This window comes from Bacillus rossius (genome assembly GCF_032445375.1).
Source record: "Bacillus rossius redtenbacheri isolate Brsri chromosome 4 unlocalized genomic scaffold, Brsri_v3 Brsri_v3_scf4_1, whole genome shotgun sequence".
NCBI lineage: Eukaryota > Metazoa > Arthropoda > Insecta > Phasmatodea > Bacillidae > Bacillus > Bacillus rossius.
The window spans coordinates 31,444,617-31,470,037 of record NW_026962010.1 but is presented as its reverse complement, the minus strand read 5'-3'; the positions used below and the strand labels follow the sequence as shown (position 1 = coordinate 31,470,037).

Below are 25,421 nucleotides of genomic sequence, written 5' to 3'. Positions count from 1 at the left end.
TGCATAGTACAAAAAGTAATAGTTAGTTTTCTTTTAAATAATTTCTCTTGAGAAAGTAGAAACTTCCGCGCACAGCCGCGTATTCGCGGACTCCAGTTCCTGTCTGGCGACGCATCGGAAAATAGAAGCCAACTTCCCTGTCTGACAGGGTCCGAGAGCCGGACGCCGAATTGGCATTTTCATCACCCTTCCTCTACAACACACAGGCGCCCTGGCATCATTTTCCCGATGGATCTCCGGGAAACGAAGCCCCGACCTCCGGTGCTTCTTTATCTTTTAACCTTTTCTGAACTTTCTTAAACTACGCCGTCAGATGAAGTTCATCATATAAACGTCATTTCTGGACTTTCAGAATACTGGGATGGTTTTAACATATTTGTATTTTTTTATTGATTTATGTATTTTTTAAAATGAAACCTTTTTATAATATAATTTCGGGTCGACCCATATTTTTATTTCTTCTTTCTGAATATACCTGAGAGCTGTTTAAGTACGTAATTGATATTGTATGTTAATATATTTCTTTAATATCTGTTATAAATTTTCCTTTAATAAATTTGACGTGATTATATTCAGAAGGAACCACACCTTGTTTCTGTTCATTCCTAATAACTTTGTGAAACCTTAATGATCCCCAGCTCATTACGTAATCCCGCACATCGCGGGCGACCCAGGGCCAGTGAAATTTCTGAATCTGCTCTGCGCCTGGGTGCCATGTGAGGTCGTGGTCATGAGGTGTGTCGTCTGCTGGGCGGAGTCGGGCACATACATCCGCCAGGCACCGTAAAATGACCCATTAATGCATTAGGAGCTAAAAGAAAGAGGTTTGTGTCAGAGTTGTATTTACCAGAGTAGCGAATCGGTGCTGTAAAGTTGAAGGCTCCCCATGGAATTGTACATCCCCCTCCCCTCACAGGGCTGAGATCTGATGGCTGCGGAAAGAGGATGGTGCTAGGTAGGGGAACAGCATCACCTCGCACCAAAACTCACAAATAAAGGTAATTAAAAATTATGCGAATCTTACAAGATAGTCCTTACAATATATTATTCTTGAATTAACTCCGTAGGTGTAATGTAAGTGGCTGAAACTTAGATTTTCTGCTGATAAATTTTACTTTAAATAATAATTTGTAAACATGAGTCAAAAAATGAAATATGTCTTATGTGCAGTAACTATTCCGTTTCATTACTACATTAAAAACACAATCAGCAGCACTATAAATTAAGTCAGGTCCAAGGCTGCAAAAAAGAATTACAGGCAAACACAAAACATAATTATAATTTATTTGCATGATTACACAATTGTGTTTGACTGGTGCAGGCTGGGTGGAGGGTGCTTTCTGCCAGAGGGGACTGGTACAGACGAGTTAGGGACCTGGCTTGCTTTTGCAGTCGATATGTCGGTAGGCGGGCATTCGTTGGCTGTCGCATAATGCATTCCAGTGTCTCCCCAGAAACTGGTTGCTGTTGTCCAAGAGGACAGACTGGGGGAAGCCACATCGTGGCAAGGACACGCATGTTAAGATGTCCATGAATGTGGAAGTTCGCGTGTTTCCGAACAGGTAGGCCTCCGTCCCCCTCGTGAACAAGTCCGTGACTACAAATAAAAATCTCTTCCCCCGCGTCCAGAGGTACGGGACTATAACATGCAGCACTATTGTCTGGAATGATGTGGTAGGCTCTCGTGGCAGTTGCTGTTATTCCCCGTGCTGTCTCCGAGCTTTCCGTGACTAAGAGGTCTTACTGTTGTGTGTGTACTCGCGTATGTCGTGAGTGACGCCAGGCCAGTGGTGGAGGTGACAGATGGCAAATTTTGTTTGGTCCATGCTGGGGTGTCTGGTCATATCATGGTCGTGGAAGAACTTGAGTACTGATTTCCCGGGATTCGGGCATCACATATGTCTTCCAGTCGGTGTTGTTTCCTGACGCACGGTTCATTAATGTTCCATGTTGCGTGCCCCAGGTCTCGATGCGACTCATCGTTGCCTGCTGGTGCTGGTTGGCTTCAGGTAAAGTCCTCACAGCACTAAGCGCACAGCGGTGCACATCAGTGCTCGTGCACGGCAGGTCACTACCCTCTTGTGCATCAGCTGTTATGTGCATGTCTGTGCTTGCTCTCTCTTCTCAGTGACCAGTCTTCACTATATATGATCTTGCTTTGCTCATCTGACTCGCGAGATGGTAAGTCGGGCAGTTGGTTTTCTGTTTCAGGGATATGTTCCATCTCAAAGTCGATGGACTGCACAAACAATATATGAATGTACGAATGCACGAACAATCAGTTTCCCTTTCCTCCCCCGGTTCATGTGTAAACAGGTAAGTTACCAACTTGACATGAATAGTTTACATTAAGATGTGCCTGGCTACAGACTGCTTTTACCTAACCACCAACTGGTTGTGTTAGCCTGACCACCCACTGGATATGACTGGTTAATTAACTGTCATATTATGGAGATACACTGCAAATACATGTCATGGCATGCAAAGGAATTACTTCGCCTTTTAACAAGGCTGTAGAAATTGAGAAATCTTGTGATTTGCTTTTTTTTTTGTACTTGTTGAATTTACATAATACTTTTAATTTGTAATTTAGTTTTTTTCTTGAACATTTTTTTTAAATTGATGTGATATTTAATGGAATTAAATTTTTGCATCAGTCAATCAAGGCTCGATCCAAGGACGAAAATTGGTTTAATCAAGTATTATTTTAACAAGTGATTTTATTGATGAATTTAGGAATTTTTCCCAAATTTCTAGATAGAAAAAATACAGAATTTCAAGATGACGGTCCAGATGGCCTTACAAGAGTCAGGATGACACGGTATTAAATACTACCGCACTTAAGTGTGTAAAAATTGAAACTAATATAGCGGCAGGATATGATGTGCAGGCTATTATGTGACACTAGCACTCGTATAGATTACTAAAAACAAAATGGTTGGCTGCGATGTGTGTTAAATATCGCTTCTGGCAGCAAAAATAAAAAATAAAAATGGCAGCTCGGTCTCCAAATGGTGATTCTGTTATACCTTTCAATTAAAAAATAATTACATTTCCGAATGTGTTATATTAATTTTAAATACATTATTTAATTCTCAAATGGTAAATGTCTCGATGGCCATGCAGTCAAAACCGTATGTTTTCCAACCCAGAGGCCCAAGCTGTAATGGTTCGAATCACCTTGGTTCCTATGTATTTTGTATAAAAAAATTAAATTTAATATGTCGATAAGAACCACAACAACACTGGTAGCTAATGGGACATAGACCTTATGTTCACGAGACAGGTGCGAAGCTGGTGCTCTCTTGGAACAATCAGCAAAAACAAAGATGTTGGTATCCAAGATGACGACCTCTAGCAGAACAGAAAAATAAAACAAGATGGTGGTCGTGACATCTACCAAAATGCGGCCTCCAGCAGACAACAAGATGACAGACTTGCTGTCAGAATCGAAAGAAGTGTTTGTGATATCAATCCAAGATGGTGGAAGTGACTTTAGATGATTGCAACCATAACAAAAAGTGTAACATTAGGGGATTGGGGTGCCGGAACAAAATTTGCAATGAAGGTCAAGGTCAAGTTAAAAGCTCTCCTCCAGAGGCTTATTGAAGGATTGTAAATGTGTTATTTAATCCTCAATGGGAAAATTTCAAGCCTCTGGCATTTTTTTGGAAATAAAATGGGAATTTTTGTTTCAAAATGGGAATTTCTCCCTCGAACAGGGATATTTCTAGGAATTTGGAGGGGGGGGGGGGGTTGAGTAATTTTTTATAGAAATTTTTAAGAAATTTTACACCAAAAATGGCCGCCATGATCTGACAATTCAAGATGGTGGACGTCAGCACCAGCACCAGATCCTGGCACAGACTGGCTATTATATACTACTTAAGTGCTTCAATGGCAGTTACTGAAGCATGTGAACTCCTGGGGGCAAAATATCTCTGGATAAGGCTAGAGCAGAAAGTTTGGACTGCAGCCCAGTAGAGCGTAAATTAGCCATGCGGGTCTCCAAACTGGGACCCAATGCACAACAACTAAGCAGATAAAATAAAACAGAACTTTAAAAGAACAAGGATCGAACAAGGATGGTCTGGAAATAAAGAGGAGGTGAATTCAAACTGTTGAGTCTCACTTACCACCTGATGGCGGGCAGTGATATCTCGTAGCTACATTCTCGCAGAAATGATGAAAGAAAAGATAACAAAATAATCAAACAGGCGAAGATACATGAAAGAAACTAAAATATTACATTATCAAAAGAGCTGTATAAGATAACATTCGGAATAAAAGTTCCAAATTTAGGCGATTTCATGACGTAGCTAAGTTTCCGGCACAGTTAGACGAGTCTCGAGCTGTAGTCCCAACACATATGCTGTAGAGAGGGCCTAGTACAAATTGCAATTAATGTCGCGCACAGGTGGTGAAAAAAATTGTGTAACAAGGGGGCAAGATGGACAGTGGTAACTTCGGAGCAGGCCCACGAGGTGGCGCTAGAGGTGAAAATCTGAGACATTGAAAGGGCCTAAACTTGGATTATTTCCAGTAGGTAGAGCATGGTGGCCGCTTGATGAAATGCACTCAATTACCAGCATCTTTGGGGAGGGCCTGGCCGAGATACAACACATCCACACATCGTGGCCCAGAATTCCTGCAGATACATTAACGCGTGACCACTGTCATACAGGGAAAATGAAGGCGGGAAGGACATCAAAAACTACTGGCGCCTTGTGAGCTGCTGCCATCAGCAGGACACGGCGCAGGGTCATCTCAAAATGATGCGCTTTGTATGTCTGGATCGACGGAAATGGGAAACTGTACTTGACGAAAGATGCACAGCGCAGCCGTGACACGGTGCATCAATATGCAGTGCCCGGGACAATAGTACTGGGTCATAGGAGGCACTTGAAATCAGCATGAGAGAGCATGTGTAGACTGCTGGTTGACAGTGGTAAGGAAAGAAACTTCCAGGCCCAGATAAATTAAAATATATTGTCAAGCAAAATATAAAAATGCTGTAAAAGTAAAATATTGCTTAAAATTAACAAATCCTAAAATTTAAATAGCTAGAAAGAAAATTAAATGAATTGTGCAACAAAATCTAACCAATAATTGACACAAAAACTAGTATGTTACAACCTTTAACCATTGTACCAAAGTCTTGTTCTCATTGGAAAACTCTGTTAAAGCCCAAGGATATCGAGAGGGAGAGGTAAGGGGTACAAAATTTCCAGGACACTTGAAGTTTATCTCGTGTCTGTAAACATTTCACTTACCCTTAGTACAACTTGACTGATGTCTCGAAGGCCGACAGAGGTAGGTTCTGTTGTGAGTTGTACTTGTCCTCTGTTGTCACTTACCTCCATGCAGCATTATGGCTTCCTTAGTCTCCTTTACTGTGACTCAGTTCACAGCCTCTCAAGCACACTCTCCATCCTTACTGGGGTCGTAAAGGTCGAGTGCTTTTATTACTCGCCTCCTACCAAGACAATATCTCGATTCACGGCGGGCACATTTTATGCAGTAGGAAAAATGATGGAAGTTGCCATGAGATTTTTTTTTTTTTTTCGGGATACTCATTTTCCCCCAAACATTAGTACAGTCAATGGTCCATTCTCATGCAATGATTCCTCGTAGTCTTCAATGAGTTCGATTTAAACTAGATGTTCAGTTATAATTCAGACATTAAGACTCTCATTTAGAGAGGACAGAATGACTTTGTTAATATCTGTCCTGAGTGGGACACCTGGCCCATTAGGTGCTCACCTGGGGTGTTCCTGATCCAATTCAGTACATCCTCCCGGAAAGGGTGCTGAAGTGACGCTGTGAATTGTCACGTCTTATAACCTCTCTTACCAAATGCAAACTAAAGGCTTCTCGAGCCACCTGATTTTATGAATTTAGGGCAAATTCAGAGGGCAAGAGTGGTTGGTCTCTTGGGAAGTTTGGGTTCCTAAGACCTCTGGTTGCCATGTTTTAAATGTTTGGAATCATTGTGAAGAGACCAATAACTATGGTAGAAAGCAAAGGCTGGTCAGCTGTGTCCGTCCCGGCTATCACTGCTGTCGGAGGCTCTGTCGGGAGAGCTGTTGAGGTTTCTCAGATGCTGGTTGGGTTACCTTCCAGCTCCAAACTTGGGCTCAAGGCTTTAAACTCCGGGATCTTCGGTGTCTGCAGGTTGGTGCGAACTCCCAAGGATGCCCCATTAACCCGTATGTGAGGCTGCAGGACTTGACCTGGAGTGCTCCAGCCAGGCCAAAGGCTGTAAATTTTGGGCCATGGCCTGGGGTTGAGGTTTTTAAGGATGGCAATGTAAGATTTATGACCCAGCAACCGGCACGACTGGGAACACTTTATATCCTGGGATTAGCTCTGGGATTCAGAAAGGTGCCAAGAGAAATCAGGGGGTCCTTTCTTAATTGCGCTATAAGTCTTAGAAATTTTAATATCTGGGAAACTGCCTAAAAATATCTTAACTATTTGCATTTGTCGGGTCGGTGGGACACTGAGATCTAGTTGAAGGTACCCACATGGCATGGTCGGGTGATAAAGTGACAGCAGTCTTAACACATAACGCCTGGGAGAGCTTAGGCCACAGAGAGAGGAGTACTTAGAGCTGATATGTGAAGATGCTGAAATCTATGCTGAGGTTTTCTTGGTTGACCCTGTTTTGGAATAGTGGTTGATTTCGTGGCAGGTACTGGTGAACCCTCATGCTGGGGGAGGCTCTGAGGGACTGTCCCATACTCTAAAGGGGCTGCCATGTAGGTGAATGATACCATTATATGGCATTATCGATAAAGTGCAAGGGGTGACAATAGCAACCCGGCCAGACAAGGTACTGTCCGAGTGGAGGATCTCAGGCCGGAAGGGGGATAGAGCACATGAGCGTGGTTGACAGAGCCTTGGTACAGTTCAACTGTAGTGTAAGCCTACTGTCCCCATAGTTGTGTAGGCCATACCTACCTCAGTGCCTCGTGAGAGGCACTGTGTGAACCATTTGGAAACTAGATACACGGATGTAACAAGTGCTTGGCAGCTTAAGTTGCTGAATGCTTGTCACCCTTCATCCTCTGTAATGATCTCTATGTCAACTAGATGTTCAGCTCTTATTCAATCATTTATTCATACACTCATTCATTAATTTCTTAATGTGTTCGAACTATTTTAACCCGTGACTTCACCATAGGTAGTGGGCAGTGGCATAGGTTTGTTTTTTCTCTGGGGATATGGATAAACTTGGATAAGGTGTCGACACAAATTTCCTTAAGCTTACTAGCCAAATATGAAATAAATAATTTTTTATAATTAAGGTTTTAATATTCTGTAAGTAATAGACCGACAAATATTTAAAAATATTTTCTGTCCATAGCTGCTTGTTAAAATGCTGCTGTGATTACCAAGTGAGAAAATAATTTTGAATTTAGTTTTACTATTAGTTTTTTTTTTCCGCCAGAATATAAAACAATAGTTGAGAGTTTTCTACTCTGGCAACAAGCTCTAAGGATTAAGTGTTTTACATTCATTCTTAACTGTTAAAACTAATGTCGAGAGGTAGAAAGTATTGTAAGGAAAGGTAGCACCGGGACCGGCCAGTAGCCCGTGTACCAACCCAGGGAAGGGCACGATGCAGGTGGCGTCCGTCCCTCTGTTACCACTGCATGGTAATTCGATGAGCAGTGGCACCTCGCAACCCCCTTCCCTTCAACACTTTCCCATCGAGCCAGGAGATCATCAGCATCCCTCGAGGGTTCGGCGTGTTCCCAGAGCCCTGTCTGCGTGAAGTGGCGTAACTAGAATGCCATTGTTCTCAGAGCTTTGAGTGTTTAAGTCTGGGATTCTGATGGTGCGACACTTTGGAGGGCTACGAGACATTTCCAAGACAGGACTTCGCAGGAATATATAAACGTGTAGATTCACCAACGAGGGCAGTGACATAAAGGTGAGTGAACCCCTTGTGAGAGGTATTGGACGACGAGCGAGAAGCTTTGGTGCATCTGTGACTAAAGCATTCAGGACGATGTTGTATATGGCGAATGAGTGAATGGTGCGAGGTAATGTGTCGAGACAGAGATTCTGGGTAAGAGACGAGCAGTAGAGAGGACAACTCTCGATCAGTGGCGTAGCTAAGGTGACTGGCGCCCCTGGCCAGACTTGAAAATGGCGCCCCTCTTGGATTAAAACAGAGGGGGGAGCGTTCAGTAACCGCGAAACCGTCGCGGCAGCGCCCCCCCCCCCCCCCTGCTCCGGCGCCCCTGGCGGGGGCCATCCCTGCCACCCGCCTGCTACGCCACTGCTCTCGATCCGAGCTTCCGTGGGAATAGTGGTAATTGGACCTACAGAGGTGTGATCAATCTATGGGCAGGCATTTAGATTATTAGAATTTAATTAATAGTGTAATCATTAGTTAATAAATTCAACATTTAATTAATTAGCTGGGCTATCATTTCTGACCAGTGTTTTCCCATCTGTAACAGTATTTTCTTGGGTTTCTTGAATGTTATACATCTCGTAACTATGTAACTGAAAGTGTAAGTAGTAAATTCAATGTAGCAGTACCAAAAACAATCTTATTCTTTAACTCTATTACACCTATATTAAGCCCAAATATATATTGCCAGAATATCACTTAAAAAAATTTACTTGATGAATAGGTTACTGTATGTAGTTCACATAAAGCATTAACATAATTTTTCAGTATGACTTCTGGGGTAACTACTCATCTATATATTTACATCATAAAAAAGAATTAGTTTTGATTTTTTATAAAATCTACAAATTTATTTAGAGCTTAGTAAATTTCAAAGAGGAAGAAAATCTCTCTCTACACGAGATTTAGAAAATAACAATTCCATCACCAATTCCCACCACTTTAAGGAGAATTTTAGTACTATAGATTAAATTTTGCACATTTCACATTCAAAATAAGAGAAAAATTGTCTACATCTGATTAAGAACAATTAGCTCCACTCTCCTAAATGAAGCCTAATCACTATGCATTAAACCCGGGCAATGCTGCATACTTCAGTTATTATTAATAAAACATGAACAGTAAAAGGAATTTGTAAGGGACAATACATTTTTATCTACAGACGATAACAAATAATTATACATACCAATTTTATTTAAAATCATGTTATATAAAACCTTGAGTAATTCATAATTTTATGCTTACACTCATCTTACACTCACATATTAACACTATAATTATTATCAGTCTAACCTCGAATGGAAATAAGATAATTATATATGAACCAAAACCACATGAACACAAAAATGCCACATGCATGAAAAATGATATGTAGGCAAGTAAGAACATGCCATCTAGCATTAAGATCATTCATACGAAATACAGCAAACGTGAATGTAGTACAGATGTAATGTAACAATTAAAATCAATTTTTAATTTAAAAAAAACATATTTAAAACGTATAATAGTAGATATTTAAAAATACTTAATTTCCAAACATTTAATTAATAATTGTTATTCCATGTTTTTAATTTCAGTCATAAATGATAACAGTTGGAATGTACCCAATCGAAACAGACAGTGGACAGAACTGCTATTGATACAACTCCACACTTCGGCCTGGTGAGAACGCACAGAGTTCAATCCAGTTCACTGTGGCGGCAGCATCACACACGGCGGACTGGGACTAACTAGTCCGGGACTGTCATGTTCCATACACGGGGACCTCACTGCAAGTCCTGCGGCGGTACATTCTTCACGTAGACGTTGTCCAGCATCTTGAAGAACAGCTTGTGCGGCAGGCCCTTGGACACCTGCTGGATCTGCGTGCAGAGCAGGTCGTAGGTGTGCTCCTCGTACTGGCGGTACGTGACGGGCAGCCCCAGCTCGTCGTAGAGATCCCGCACCTGGTCCACCTTCTGGGGCTCCTTCTGGCCGTAGCACTCCTGCAACACAGGGCACTCCGCTGCATGGCGCTTGCACCATCAAGTGTGGTGTCAGTTACAGGTCCTTCCATTTATTGCTTTGACATAAAAATGCACTTTATTGCATGCATTATCATGTTTGCACATATGATTACAATGGGGCAGCAGGTATATTGGAAGCAATAATAACAGTGGGAGTGGTGTGGCAGTGGTGGCAATATGGCAGGACACAACAGTGGGAAAGTCAGAGTCAGTAGTGACAGTGGGAGCAGTATGATGCCGTGCGGAGCAGTATGGGGCCATGCGGAGCAGTATTGGGCCATTTGTAGCAGTGTTTGAACAGTTTGAGCAGCATGGGAAATGCGTAGCAGGATGGGGAATGCGGAGCATGGGGCAATTGGTTCAATATGGGGGTAGTTGGAGCAGTATGGGGGTAGTTGGAGCAGTATGGGGGTAGTTGGAGCAGTATGGGGGTAGTTGGAGCAGTATGGGGGTAGTTGGAGCAGTATGGGGGTAGTTGGAGCAGTATGGGGGTAGTTGGAGCAGTATGGGGGTAGTTGGAGCAGTATGGGGGTAGTTGGAGCAGTATGGGGGTAGTTGGAGCAGTATGGGGGTAGTTGGAGCAGTATGGGGGTAGTTGGAGCAGTATGGGGGTAGTTGGAGCAGTATGGGGGTAGTTGGAGCAGTATGGGGGTAGTTGGAGCAGTATGGGGGTAGTTGGAGCAGTATGGGGGTAGTTGGAGCAGTATGGGGGTAGTTGGAGCAGTATGGGGGTAGTTGGAGCAGTATGGGGGTAGTTGGAGCAGTATGGGGGTAGTTGGAGCAGTATGGGGGTAGTTGGAGCAGTATGGGGGTAGTTGGAGCAGTATGGGGGTAGTTGGAGCAGTATGGGGGTAGTTGGAGCAGTATGGGGGTAGTTGGAGCAGTATGGGGGTAGTTGGAGCAGTATGGGGGTAGTTGGAGCAGTATGGGGGTAGTTGGAGCAGTATGGGGGTAGTTGGAGCAGTATGGGGGTAGTTGGAGCAGTATGGGGGTAGTTGGAGCAGTATGGGGGTAGTTGGAGCAGTATGGGGGTAGTTGGAGCAGTATGGGGGTAGTTGGAGCAGTATGGGGGTAGTTGGAGCAGTATGGGGGTAGTTGGAGCAGTATGGGGGTAGTTGGAGCAGTATGGGGGTAGTTGGAGCAGTATGGGGGTAGGTGGAGCAGTATGGGGGTAGTTGGAGCAGTATGGGGGTAGTTGGAGCATTATGGGGGTAGTTGGAGCATTATGGGGGTAGTTGGAGCATTATGGGGGTAGTTGGAGCAGTATGGGGGTAGTTGGAGCAGTATGGGGGTAGTTGGAGCAGTATGGGGGTAGTTGGAGCAGTATGGGGGTAGTTGGAGCAGTATGGGGGCAGTTGGAGCAGTATGGGGGTAGTTGGAGCAGTATGGGGGCAGTTGGAGCAGTATGGGGTAGTTGGAGCAGTATGGGGGCAGTTGGAGCAGTATGGGGTAATTGGTGCAGTATGGGGAAGTTGGAGCAGTATGGGGTAGTTGGAGCAGTATGGGGTAATTGGTGCAGTATGGGGCAGTTGGAGTAGTATGGGGCAGTTGGAGCAGTATGGGGTAGTTTGAGCCGAATGGGGTATGCGGGGCAGTTGGATGAGTATGGGGTATGCGGGGCAGTTGGAGCAGTATGGGGTATGCGGAGCAGTAGGGACAAGGATGAGGTCTATGAGAGCATCGGGGTCAGTGACGCCTCTACATTTATCTGTGTGAAATAAAACTTTACTTCGTCCAGTATTATCATCCTAAATTTACGTATATAAATGAGACAAACACAAAATGGAAGTTGGTTTAAAAAACAATAAACAATTGTCTACTTTGTGTTGCATGAAGATAATAATCTTGAATTCATTCGTGTAAAGCGTGTTTTTGGTGTTGTAAATAATGTTACCCAAGCAGTTTTATATTTTTATGGGCTATGTTTTGTAGCTTATGGTGTTAAATAACTGTACTAAATTAAACCACTAATAGCTACTTATCAATGTTGCGATTTTCACCCCCCCCCTCCCCCAATATTTAGGCAATTTATGCCTTGCTATGACATTTATTAAACTACACACCATTTTGGAATGCTCATTACATCAAAAAACATTAGGTTTACATTCACAACCAATTTTGCTCCTGGAGATTCGCTTCTCATGCAGCCAAGTGTACAACGAATCTAAAAGTTGTTTGATGATAAAGAAATATCAAAGCTTCATCGCAAGGTAGCCAACTCTCGTCAGTGGAGTGGCTGGCAAGCAGGGACGCAACTAGAAAAGGGGGGTGGGGGAGACGGGGCTTGTTCACCCCCCCCCCCGGGCGGCTCATTTGGGGAGGCGCTAAACTGGCATATATTTACTTGAATATCGAATGTTATAACAAAAAAAAAATTGTTTGATGGGGAATTAACTGAATTATTTGTATTGAAAGATACATATTTGTATATTGTCATAAAAAAATTTTTTTTTTCCACATATACTATACAACTTGAGATGTATTCAAAATGAAATGACTGCAAATAAATCTATTTATTTACCACCTAAGCTGAATCAAAAATATTTGTTGGTGGCGATATGAGGTTTTGTTGGGAAAGGTTTTTGTTTGGTTGGTTTAAAAAAAAAAAGGGTGGGGGAGGTGCCAAGACGAGTTTCTTGTCATGGGTGGAAACTAGTCTACTTACGTCCCTGCTGAATGGTCCTAGCTTAAGACTTGGGGCATACACTTCGGGTTTATCAAAAGTGTATATGGTGGTCTCTTGTAACACACTGTTAATGCATTGCTTCATCGGGTTACTGTCGCCGCAGGCAAGTCAGTTACTTAGGGAAATTTCGGCGGGTATTCGAGGGGCGGGCATCGGGGAGAAACTCTAATTGCCGAAACTTAGTAGTTTTGGGTGTTGGGCCTACCCGCTAGATAGAAGTTTTTATAATATAATACTAACATAGCTACATTGATTGTTAGAAGTAATGCATTAGCTATATTTAGGCAAACGAACCAGTGAAATATAATTCACTTTATTCTGATAGCCACGTATTTTGTGTTGTGGCGTACCAAACATATTGCATCTCCTGCTCATTTATATAGATGATGCTTTTTTTTTTTTTTTTAAATCACAGAACAGTGTTAAAGTGTTTTTATTTTGCACTTAGCAATTAGTCGTCAAGTAGTGACGTCGCCTCCACTGCTCCCTCCGGTCGCTTAGGCCGTTGTTGACCATTACCCCCCCCCCCCCCCCCCCCCCTCCCAGGCTACTCACATGCGGTTGCAGTGCTACGAACGTTAAGTGCAGCGGAGAGAACAGCCTCGCGGCCGATATCGCTCCCGATATCGTGTTCCTCAGCGGGGATGTGTTATTATGTTTTATAAATCAACTTATAATCCATTGTGAGCTTCGTGCACGGAATTGGCCTGGCCCCGCGCGGCGCCGCACCGCTCAGTCGCCGCTCTCTCGGCGTACGGCCCGGACTGGCCCCGGCTCCTCGTCTCCTTGCATCGCTACTGCAGTAGCAGTGCGTCACCCGCGCTCCGCGCCCGGCCTCCCACCCAGTCAGTCGCTCAACGTAATTATAAGCTTATCTCTGTAACCCCGCGCGCCCGCAGTTGAGGGACCACGTCTGCTCTGTCCCAGCTCTGGGCTGAACTGTGAACTATCATTTCTTAATTAGCTTGCAGCTCGGGGCGAGTAGTGTTACTGCGGTGCGCCCTTCACACAAGCACTCGGCCCTGCGTGTCCACATGCAACGAGTTTCTCGTGTGAACTGTGTCCCCACTGTTGTGTATAACGTCCACGTGCTTTTATCAAGGGCCACATCCTCTGAGCCCCGTTCTTGCTGTCCACCAGGCACGACTACTCCAATCAACCGTCGCTTACGTCACTTTCAGGGCGAGGCTCGTACCGCTAGTAGACGGTGCGTTGGAACATGCTACAGCACTCGCACACGAAAGGCCAGGCCCGTGGATAGCACCGTGTAAAGAGTTGCTGGGCGCAGTGAAACAAACATATCACTAACTGAGTTCACAGTCATTTCTCACGGTCCCTGTCCCCCTGCCCAACCCTTGAGAGACTGCATTAGCTGGCTGGCGCGGGACGTCAGTAGTTAGTGAACATCATTACAAAACTGACATTTTTTTTTGCTATTAGTTATGGGCCCACCCAACAGATAGCGTCACACGTCGCGCGAAACAAGGTTTCAATTTACACTGTAAGAGTCGCACTTCTGTATCTCCCTCTTTGTTCTTTGGGGGTGGGAGAGGAACGACAGCGCTCAGCGACTATCCGTTCCCTAATGGCGGTGCTGGTATGTGTGTATATGTGTGTGTATGTGTGTGTATGTGTATGTGTGTATGTGTGTGTGTATGTGTGTATGTGTGTATGTGTGTGTGTGTGTGTGTGAGAGTTAACACATTGTCACAATTTAATAGTATTTGTGATGTAGCTGACGTAACCAAACCCCAACTTTCATTTCAAATACGATCACACATACGCAAGAAAACATGTCCCTCGCAGGTAAATTGAATGAATATATATATATACTAGCTGCAGTACCCGGCTTTGCCCGGGCTGAACACCGGATGATATATTGTCCGCGAGTTACAGCAAAATGGATAGCGATATGTCCAGTGTGTTGGACATTAAGAAATTACACATAATTACTGTTTTTATATCTGTGACCTATGATTTTCTGTTTACCCATGGCGATCGGTTGAAAGGTTTAGAAGTTGATGCGCTACAGCGCCATCTAGCGGTGAGTTACAAAAAAAAATGGATAGCATAAAAACCTTCTCCATGATAAAAACACTTCGATGTGCCAACTTTCATGGCGATCGGTCAAACGGTGTAAGAGTTTATCGACGTCATACATATGGGGCTTTCACTTTTGCGGAAAGTGGATGTTCAGGACCTCGAATGGTTTGGAACACTCCATCACGAAAGAAATGATATTTGAAATTCCTGGAATTTACGAGATTTTGGGGCTTTGTCTCCAGAGGGGGAGGGGTGATTTTGAGGACCCTGAATGGCAGGGAAACACTAAAAATCGAAAGAGAATGATTTTTGAAATTTTCTAAATTTTGGGGCATGACCCCTGAGAAGGGGGGAGGGGGTTATGTTGAGGACCCCGAATGGCTCGTAAACACTCCAAATCGAAAGATAATAGGTTTTCGAAATTTTGGGTATTTTTTTTTATTATTGGGTCTTTGACTCCTTGTGGGGGGAGGGTAGTTTGAGGACCCCGAATGGCTCGGAAACACTCCAAATAGTAAAAAAGTATACTTAAATTTAGGAATTTTTTGAAATGTTTCGTAATTTTGGGGTTTTGCAATCCCCCCTCCCTCAAAATTGGGTGGTAAGTCGACTTTGAGTAAAAGTTCCACCATGTCCCGGACACTTTAGTTCGTAATAACTTAATTTTAATACAATTTTCTCCAATTTTTCGAAATTTTGTGGCTTTCACTTTTGAGAAAAGGTGGTGGTTCAGGACCTCGAATGTTTTGGAACACTCCATCTCGAAAGAATAGATATTTGAAATTCCTAAAATTATCGAAATTTTGGGGCTTTTTCCCAAAAGGGGAGGGGGGGGGGTTCTATGACCCTGAATGGCTCGAAAACGCTTAAAATCGAAAGAGAAAGATTTTTTAAAATTTTAAACTTTCGAAATTTTGTGGCTTTAACCACCTGGGGGGGGGGGGGGGGGTGATGTTGAGGACCCCGAATGGCTCGGAAACACTCCAAATCGAAAGAGATATAAAGGAAAACTTATTACCTACCTATGAATAATTTTCTAAATAAATTAATAAATAACTATGTTTAAGAATTTACGTACATACATAATATTAAACTTCAAACTATACACACCAAAAAAAACTAAGTATTTTTGTGAAACTATTTTTTATTTGTCATAATGTTTAAAACATTTGTAGGATTTGTTGATATGTAAAACTGTGGTGGCCATATTCCGCTTATCCAAAGGAGTATAGAAATTAATAGAGATATCACCCCCTGTACACACCACAAATCTTTGAATTAAGTAAAAAAAAAACATAGTCCAAAATGAAACAAAAAGTATAAATAACAACAAATTTGTCAAAAAAATTTATTCAACTGGAATGACAATGTTAACTTCCACCTGAAATTTAATAAGTAGGTAGGTAAGAATATATATATATATATATATATATATATATATATATATATATAAGAAAATAAATAAAATTAAAACATACATAAATCTCACACTCAACCAAACATAATGTTTAATATGAAATAAAGGAAGATGGCAATTACACGTAAAAATTCTAATTAATAAAATAATCGACCTACCTGAAATAGTAAAATTCAAATTTTTCAACAATATATTACATAATTGATAAATATTTCTGGTCTTCGGTCTCAGTAGCCCTAAGACTCTTGACGCTCAGCAGATAAATTATAAACACTAAACCAAAGTCCTTGCAAATAAGTTATAAGTAGGTACATACTGTAAAAAAAAAAATAATTTAAATTGTAATATACAAAAACGGTATTGAAAACTGAAACAAATATGGCAACACTACAAACTGTCAAGATATTTATTTTTTTCTTACTCTACTTAGTTCCTTACAATAGCAAAACGTAACGTAATGGCATGAAAGCTATTGCTCGGCATACATAGAGGAATGACACTAACAGTTTGTATATCTATGACACACGTTACATAAAATTATGATATATTTTTTTAACCCGTTTAAAATTGATTTTTTTTTTTTAGACAAAAGATAGCCTATGTCCATCCCCAGGATATAATCTATCTTCTTGCCAAATTTCATTACGATCCGTTCAGCCGGGGAAAGGTAACAAACAGACAGACAGACAGACAGACAGATAGACAGACAGACAGACAGACAGACAGAGTTACTTTCGCATTTATAATATTATATTAAGTAAGGAAGTAAGGATATATATATATATAATTTTAAAACTTTAACAACCATTTTACAGGCCATTATTTATAACTATTCTAATTCACCGTCTCGTGATTTCATTTATTATTTATATGCGTTACAATCTTAGGAAATCTAAATTAAGTTAATTTAAATTTCAGTATAACATGTTTCTCTACTCTATTTGTAGTTTCAGGAGCTGACTGACAGCCGGGTGGGTGACGTCAGCTCAGTCGCCCGCCTCCAGCTCTTCTCCTGGACCATCCTCTTTGTCCCGTACTCTTACTGCGTGCCGTACTGCCCCTCGCATGACTGCACCCAGGGTTTTCCCTCGTGTCCATGCAGGTTTTACCCGGGTACACCTAAATAGTTATTGTCCAGAGTTAAGATAGGGTCAAGCTGGCACACGATGCACGCTACCCCACCTGCGTGGTTGAAGCCCCGCCTGACAGACGCAGGGTTGCAGGGGAGGGGTGGATGATACAAGGGGCGAAGCCTCACCTGCAGCAGGCCCAGCTGCGCGGGGCTGGCCCTCTGCAGCGCCAGCACGGACAACCACGTGCACTTGCCGTCAGAGATGTCGGAGCCAGAGCGCGCGCCGAACCCCTCGTCGCCCGCCTCGTAGCAGTTCATGTAGTCCGCCTGCGACACACACCCCGCTCTCCACTCCCTGCTAGGCTCGCATCACTGCACTGCATGCCACGTCACTTTGCGACTGGCCCACAGCTCACCCGGAGAACGTAACAACGGCAGTCACCTCGCCGGGATGTGTATAGCCGTCGGAAGTCAAGCAACACGCGAAACTGGTCATCGTGTGGGTGTGGCTGCGAAGTCCATCCTAGCAATCATTGAGCCCACGAATTTTCTATTTGTGTACAGCTCGAGACGTACACACAAGTAAGTACGTACACTTACTGTTTAGGCATTCCAGGGGCAATGTGTCATTGCAATAGCAGTCTTTATTTCCTCCGAGAAAAATATTTAGCAGAATGTTCGTCACTTGAGAACATTAATTAAAAAAAACTTCGATGGCTATATACCTACTGATAATAAAATAAGTCTGAATTAGGAATATAAATAGTAGTATGTAGTAATTCCTGCGCCAAGAGTAGGAGTGTGGAGGTGGTGGTGTCTACAACCATATTAGATTTTGTCATCACGGCGGCCATTTTGGCGTCAGTAGAAGTGTGGTGGCGATTCTGTCATCATAGCTGCCATTTTGGCATCTAATTGCCTCAAAAATACACAAAATTACTAGAAATTTCCATATTTCAAAGGAAAAGTTCTCGTTTTAAGAGAAATTTTCCCGTTATTTGCCTCAAAAATAACATTTGGAATTCGAAAAACCTAAAATAACATTTGCCTACAAAAAAAATTCCCCAATGAAGTTTAAATTCCCCCTTTACACGCCTTCATTAAGCCACTGGTAGGATCTGGCTTGTCTCTGTGTTCAATAAACCGACTGGAGGTGAGAATCAGTCAGTTAGTGCCAATGCAGAACTAAATGTTTTTAAGATTGCTAGCTTTCATAATTGTTCCTGTAGTAGAGTAGAAATTATGTAGTACATTTTTATTTGTAATTTTGTTCTATTTCTCGAACCTGTAATTTTTATAGTATTTTGAATTTAATTATCATTTTTTTTTGCTTCAGTCAGGGATCGAACCAAAAGAATCGAATCAATCATTTATTAATGAGTGATTTTTTTAAATGATAATTAGAATTTTTTCCAAATTATAGTTTAAAAATTACAGATTTTCAAGATGATGGCCAGATTTTAAGATGGCGGAAGTCTCAGTAATAAATTAATATTGCACTCTTAGCGAGTAAAAACCAAACTAATATGGCGGTAGTGCAATCTAACAGATGAAAACAATATGGCCGCCTCTAGCTGACGAATACAAGATGACCACCATGTCGTCATACGGGCTGGTGTAATAATTGCTTTGGCACTAATGGCGGAAGGGGGGGGGGGGGTCAGTCTGTCGGTGGCTTTCATTGAGGAAGGATTCGCAGCTATTTTTAATCGACTGACCTCGCCGGGTTAGAACTGAAGACTAAATGATGATTTGATTAAAATATTATTAATTTAATTTTATATTATATAATTAAATAAAACATTTTTTGGTTTAAAATTAAATTATTTCATATTTACAGTCAAGGTCAAAGCTTCCCATCAGAGGCTTATTAGAGGCTTGCAAATGGGGAATTTAAGACTCAATGGGGAATTTTATTTTTTCTAAGGCAAATGTCTTTTGAGGTTTTTAGATTTCCAAAATTTTTAATTTTTGAGGGAATACACGGAAATTTTCCCCTCAAAATAAGTCAATTTCTAGTAATTTTCTGTCATTTTTAGGTAATCTGACACCAAAATGGCTGCCATGACGTCAGAATCCAATATGGTGGTCGACACCACTGCCACCACAATCCTACTCCTGGTGCTGGAAATACATTTACATAGTTATATAAATTATAAACATTTAAAGGAGACTGCCGATCTTATACTTTGTCAGACATGTAGGTTTCTAAAACTAGTGAATCTAAATGTATTCAAAATTCTGGAAAATTGAACCAGTTTATTCTTAAACAATTATTTACTTGTAAGAACTAACTTTGTAGAGGACAGTTACAAATAATGAGCATGAATAAACATGGTCGATTATGAGAATTAAAAAAAATCATGATTTGTTGGTGTATTTACCAAACGCTAAGGAGTTCTTTGTCAAAAAATATTACACTTGAATATAAGTATAACTAATATAATAATATATTAAACAAATATTATAATACCCCACATATTTGTTCTAATGCTAAACGAGAAAGACTCATCATTCATCTTCTGGTGAAGGATGATGAAAGATAGGGGAGAGAAATACGGCAGCTCTATCTTCCTCACAACACACATGTACTCATACAATAATATTTATACGATCGTTTATGGTAAACTCACCATAGCTTGGTAAAACTGGCCCATCTCCATGAGAATTGTCTTCGCTTGCCTATGAAGTTCCATATCGTAAATGCCTGCCTGCAAATAAAATATACAGAAGTGAATTGTTTAAGCTTTTCAATACATACTACTGTTCACAGCGGAGGTATATCATTAAAATTATTTCTTTGACACCTGCATGAAATTCCATTTACTTTCCTACAATTCTAAGAAAGTTTTAAGGGCGAAAGAACAAGAATTACTTGTTTCTATCATCAACAGTTTCGTTACGACTTACATAAGGTTAAAAGTAAATTCGAATAAAATGTTCTCTGTTATCTGAGGAATTGATGGTGTGGTACAGTTTTGACCTTAAGAGACAGAAGTACAATCTGCGATATCTCAGTTAAAATAAAAACTAATATTTCCGGTCTCAACAGACTAAGAATGCTTCATGTATTTTCGACAACGTTCGTCCTAGTCTCGAAGAGATACAATAAAGTCGCAAAATTCCATATTTTAAGAATACGGAATAGGGCTTACATACAAGATTTCCCTAATTCCGGGCATATTTCAGAAAGATTTCCCGAGAATTTACGAACATTTCTTACCTTACAGACCCTAGATCAGTATTCGCGAACCATTTTGTCGTCTAAATACCAATTTGATTTCAGTTACCCAGCAGCAATGCAACAATCAACACATTTAAAATGAAAACGAAACGAAGCTTCATTGAAACCACGGCGGACAAGATAAAGAATATAGCGTGGACTTTATTTACTTCAACATCCCATTAATTATCCATGTTGAGATCACTCGTGTGTGCTGTGCTTAAAAGTCCATCGTCCACATAATGAGTCCTACCTTCAACAACTCTTATTTAGCGTTCAGCTGTAATAACCACGGCATTATGAACATTCGCAAAGCACTTACACGTTCTCCAATGCACGCTATGCACCTAAGATACATTCATTTATCATGAGAATGAGCACACATGGTCGTTCATTAAGAAAATCCTTTCTTTTCAGGTTGGCTGAAATAACACATATTAAAAGCACTATGCGTATTGTGGATAGATTGTAAAGTTATAAGCATCTTTTATCCAACTCGCATAGCACTTACCAGCACTGTCTTTTTGATGTGTAAACATCTTAGCTCATGGTATAAAGCATTTAGTTGGAGTAATTTCGTGAAAGTGGAACAGAAGTGATGGACGGAAATGTAGGGCAAATATGGCGGACTCACGTGTAGCAACATAAAATCGTATTTAGTCAATTTATTAAATTTAGGGTACATACCAAATGTATTGGTGTACCAAATGAAACTTCATTATAGTGAAACTACCCTGGAATAAATTTGGTAAAGTAAAATAGTCTAGTAAAAAGTAATTCCAAGTTTTAAAATGCGTTAAGAAAATTGCATTACATAGTTTTAATACTTAGTCTACTCCCTAAACTCAAAATTGTCCTGATAGTTTAATGGTAGAACGCGTACCTATAAACTTGAAAGAGCGGGGTTCAAGTCTCACGAATGGGAATTGATTTTTCATTTTCAATAACATTATAATTTAATAATTATATTGAATCAGTTCAGTAAGGTTTATGTTTGTTTGTAGGAAGTATTTACAGACTGATTTTAATAGTTTAAGCAAAAACAAATTTACAACTGTATAATTAGTGTTATAATGTGTGCTTTAAAATGTACATCCCCCGAGAATCTCAAAACATGCAAGGGTGCATGTAGCCAAACATGGGTCCGCCATCTTGACGAATTTGGATCGCGGCTACAGCAGTTTATGTATGCATGCATTCATTTTAAATTTCCGTTATGTAATATATGCTCTTATTTATATGCATTTCTGGTGCACACTAAAATTTCACTCTCAACGTGCTTAAAGAAGTATAACCTCAAAAACGCAGGCAATGATAATCCCGGTCTGGGGAGAAATGTCACATGTTCAGCTTTGAAACATTTACATGCAACGCGTTCGGTGATCCTGCTGTTCGGCTAGCCATGAGAAATCAATGGTACCATCTTGTTAAACAGAATTGTAGATAGATTTTAAAAATGGTAAACAGTTTTAATGTTATATTTATCACGTTTGGCGTTATTTTTAAGAATTCTACGTTAAATTTGGTGCCTGGGTTTCGCATTATATTTTATTTGCAACATGAGAACACGTGAATGTGCTTGCTACAGAGTTGAGATGTTTACACATGACTGGCGAGTACTGAAAGACTCTCTCACATATTTTTTTAATGGATACGTATTTATAATGTTTGTCTCCAAACGTTCAAATATAATATTGGAATGCCGATTCAAGTAATTTAAAAGTGGCGCAAGTAATGATTCGTTATTGTTAAACTGTTGATCGTTAGGTAACTTATTTTCCGTATACGTTGCGTTCACGTCACGAGTTGACCCAAACCGTTATTTGGTACAGTAACCTCTGACAACAGAGTTGCACAACCTGTCACATCAACCACGACAGATAACGTTATCAAAGACAATGGATCAGAGGGGAACACCGCACAACAAACTCAAACAGCTACAAAACACAAGAAAAGATCAGCAGCTACAAAATTGCAAAGCCTGTGCCGATACAACGGCACTGGTGTTTTATTATTTATTGATAAACTGTATTTATTTTAGTTTTTGAACTATGCATAGGCCTACGCTTTAAAATGCAAAATTACTGTACTGAATTCAAAAACAGAACTAAAGTCACCACACTCTATGACGTCGAGTGGTCGTTGTAGAAAGCAGTAATCAAACTTTTGATGTGTTTATAAATTATAGACAGAAACTGCGTCAACAATCAAAATTTTAAAAACAATAATTTTGCAGATATTTTTATAGTTTTGAATCAAGTGTGAATTTGTGATTGTTGCACCTGGCGCCGTGGCTCCAGAGTAAACGAACCAATCAGAAGGGAACATTTTCAACAATTTAATATGTAAAAAACCTTAAATCAACGACTGAAATGGCGTAATGTGTATGCGAAGCGCCGTGATAATCCGAGTGGTTAGCTAGCGGAAATAACATCCATATTATTTGATGCTCACATGTTCTACAAATGTGTTAGCTATATTTAGGTATTAAGGGCAATACTAGAAAGGTAGAATGTGTTATTCTTTTGTGTGATATAAAATATGTGAGTAACGTAAGCCCCTCACTTTATTGGCTTACATTGTTGTGACGGTTACTAGACGTCAAGCCTATTTTTATATCCAAAGATTAAAAGAATACTAAATTGTTCTTTGATTGAAACAACATACCATGAGAAGTATGATAGTAATATTTAAATTCACACACTGACTAAAGTTCGTATTTTCGTTCGTAATCTCAGTGGTTCTGGTTGGACGTTTCCAGTGTTCCACTGAACTTGCTAGTCGGCCTAGCTACTTGCAGTATTAACGAACCTAGAGTGTTTTGAAACAGGACCTGATTTTTAAATATTCCAATACAACAGAGACATTTCTGTTCAGAGGTGTCCACCCTAACTTCCAGTTTATTAACAAGCTAGAGCTGACACAGAAGACAGAAGCCTTAATGACTTTATTTAGTACAGTCCATTGTTTCAGCAAAAAAAAATAACGATTGCTTTCTTAATCGAGCTAGCCATTCTTACATTAAAACTGATAAATACTGAGTGTGCATGATGTGTGTGTATTTTACAGTACAAACTGTCTTGTCTTATGTTTTGTCCACTCGAATTTGCACAGACAAATGAGTTCAAATCCCTTATTTGCAAGATTTAATATTTTTCATTTTGTGCCAGTCATTGCTAAATTGTCATAACTTGCATGTTCCTTGTTTGTATTGAAATGCATTTCTCTCATCGCAACACTACTGTAAGAAACAGTAATCATTCAGCTCAAGGCGATATTCTGTGAGAATTTAATGTTATTATTTTCAGCGCAGATACCTGAAATAACAATAGTATCATTTTCCCTACAGCAATATTATGTGCAGCAATAGTTTTAGCAGTAGCACAACCCATTTTGCTTCAAATTACATTAAAATATTACCAAATTTAATTACTTGACGATTCCAATATTTTACTGTAAACATTTACGTAACTTTAGTGGCAAATTTGTTTAACACTAATAAAATCATGCCTGCCTCAAGTGTATTGCAACGCAGGGAATATAATACAATGTCCATAAAAGAATGCCCCAGTTATAAATTTCAATAGTATCAACTGTAAGTGTAGTAGAGTGTTGGTTCAAGGTCACAATTAAAGAGTAACTCAAAGCGTTTTTTGATAAGCGCATGCGCGAGTACTGCTTTATTTTCTCGCTTGCAGCGCCACCTACGCAAAATGGCGAGTCCTGAGCGTAAAGCCTTTTGTGCTCTGCAACTTGCTAAAAGTGAATCTGTAATTTCAGTTCAACGTGCGTTACGTTTGAAGTTTAATTGTGATCCCCCATGTGGCAAAAACATTCACCGATGGTATAGGCAATTCGAAACGACCGGATGTGTTTGTAAAGACAAAAGCACGTGACGACTAAAAGGTGTCTGCACAGGATGTTGACAGAGCCAGAGCATCTTACCTGCGTAGTCCTGAGAAACCTGTTCGGAAAGCAGGTCTTGAACTTCAGTTGCCAGAGTTGAGACACAGAAATTGAAGAGTCTATTGCTTCCATTACTCAGGAATGTTAACCAAAGTGTGGGAATAATTTGACTTCAGGTTGGATGTGTGCCGTATAACTAACGCGGCACATATTGAACATTTCGCACCCTGAGTACAAGACTATCGTAACTCAAAAAATTGAGTTTATGAGATATTTTTACCATAAGCAGGAAAATATCATTATCTAGGCACTGCAAGACTATCGCAATATTATATTTACTTTTACGGGACTTATGGCAAATAATGTAGTGTTGCACTCTGGAAAACATTATATAAGAATATGTGCAAGACTATGGCATCTGAGTTGTGATAGTATTGCAAAGATTTTTGAGTTACGATAGTCTTGTACTCAGGGTGCGATTTGTAAGAAAAACTAGGTTAGTTTACCTTCAATTTTAAGTATGACTTGTAAACAGTCTAAATTAAACTGTTATGATATACCATTGAAACTGGGACATTCTTTTATAGACATTCTGTATAAGAAGAAGCAATACCCATGGACGAGTGCACTTTTATGACAGATGCATGCTATCATTGCACACAAATTATTACATTTAAAGTGAAGTATTGTTCCTCTAAAGAACTGGGCCAGTCAGTCAGTATCGAGCCGGCCACTCACCATGTAGAGCGCGAGAGACACCGGCATCTGGAAGGTGTGGTACACCGTCTTGTACTTGGTGATGGCCTTGTAGCGCTCCATGGTGAACTGCTGGAGGGACTTGTCGGCGCGGGTCTGGATGTCCAGCACCTGGCCCATCGTCGCCTTGTGGCACACCTGCGGCACACACCACTCGCTCACCCACGACATGTCTGCCACCTTGTCCCACGTCACGCTGTGTTCCAGCAGTTTTCAATGTTCCAGCTTAGCCGGTGTTGTTTATTTGTTTACTTGTTTTTGGAACTCTTTATTTTCCATGACTTCAACTCTAATACAGCAGTGGCCAGCGAGCACAGAGAAGCTAGACCAGTCTGACTTAACTGGCTGGACAAAGCAAGCGGTAAGTTGGATAGTTTACTCATCA

The 25,421-nt window shown here is 40.8% G+C and overlaps 1 protein-coding gene across 2 annotated transcripts in view; it reads right to left on the bottom strand.

Moving 5' to 3' along the window:
* Positions 1 to 9,103: 9,103 nt before the first annotated feature.
* LOC134541680 (farnesyl pyrophosphate synthase-like) overlaps positions 9,104 to 25,421 on the bottom strand; it is a 128,866-nt gene continuing 112,548 nt past the window's right edge. For both annotated transcript variants that reach the window (XM_063385298.1, XM_063385297.1), the window contains exons 5-8: positions 25,019 to 25,174; positions 19,785 to 19,862; positions 17,338 to 17,478; positions 9,104 to 9,912 (exon numbers count right to left, since the gene is read on the bottom strand). In XM_063385298.1, coding sequence (XP_063241368.1) covers positions 9,694 to 9,912; positions 17,338 to 17,478; positions 19,785 to 19,862; positions 25,019 to 25,174 — 594 coding nt within the window. In that variant the 3' untranslated portion in view covers positions 9,104 to 9,693. The remainder of the gene's footprint in view (positions 9,913 to 17,337; positions 17,479 to 19,784; positions 19,863 to 25,018; positions 25,175 to 25,421) is intronic.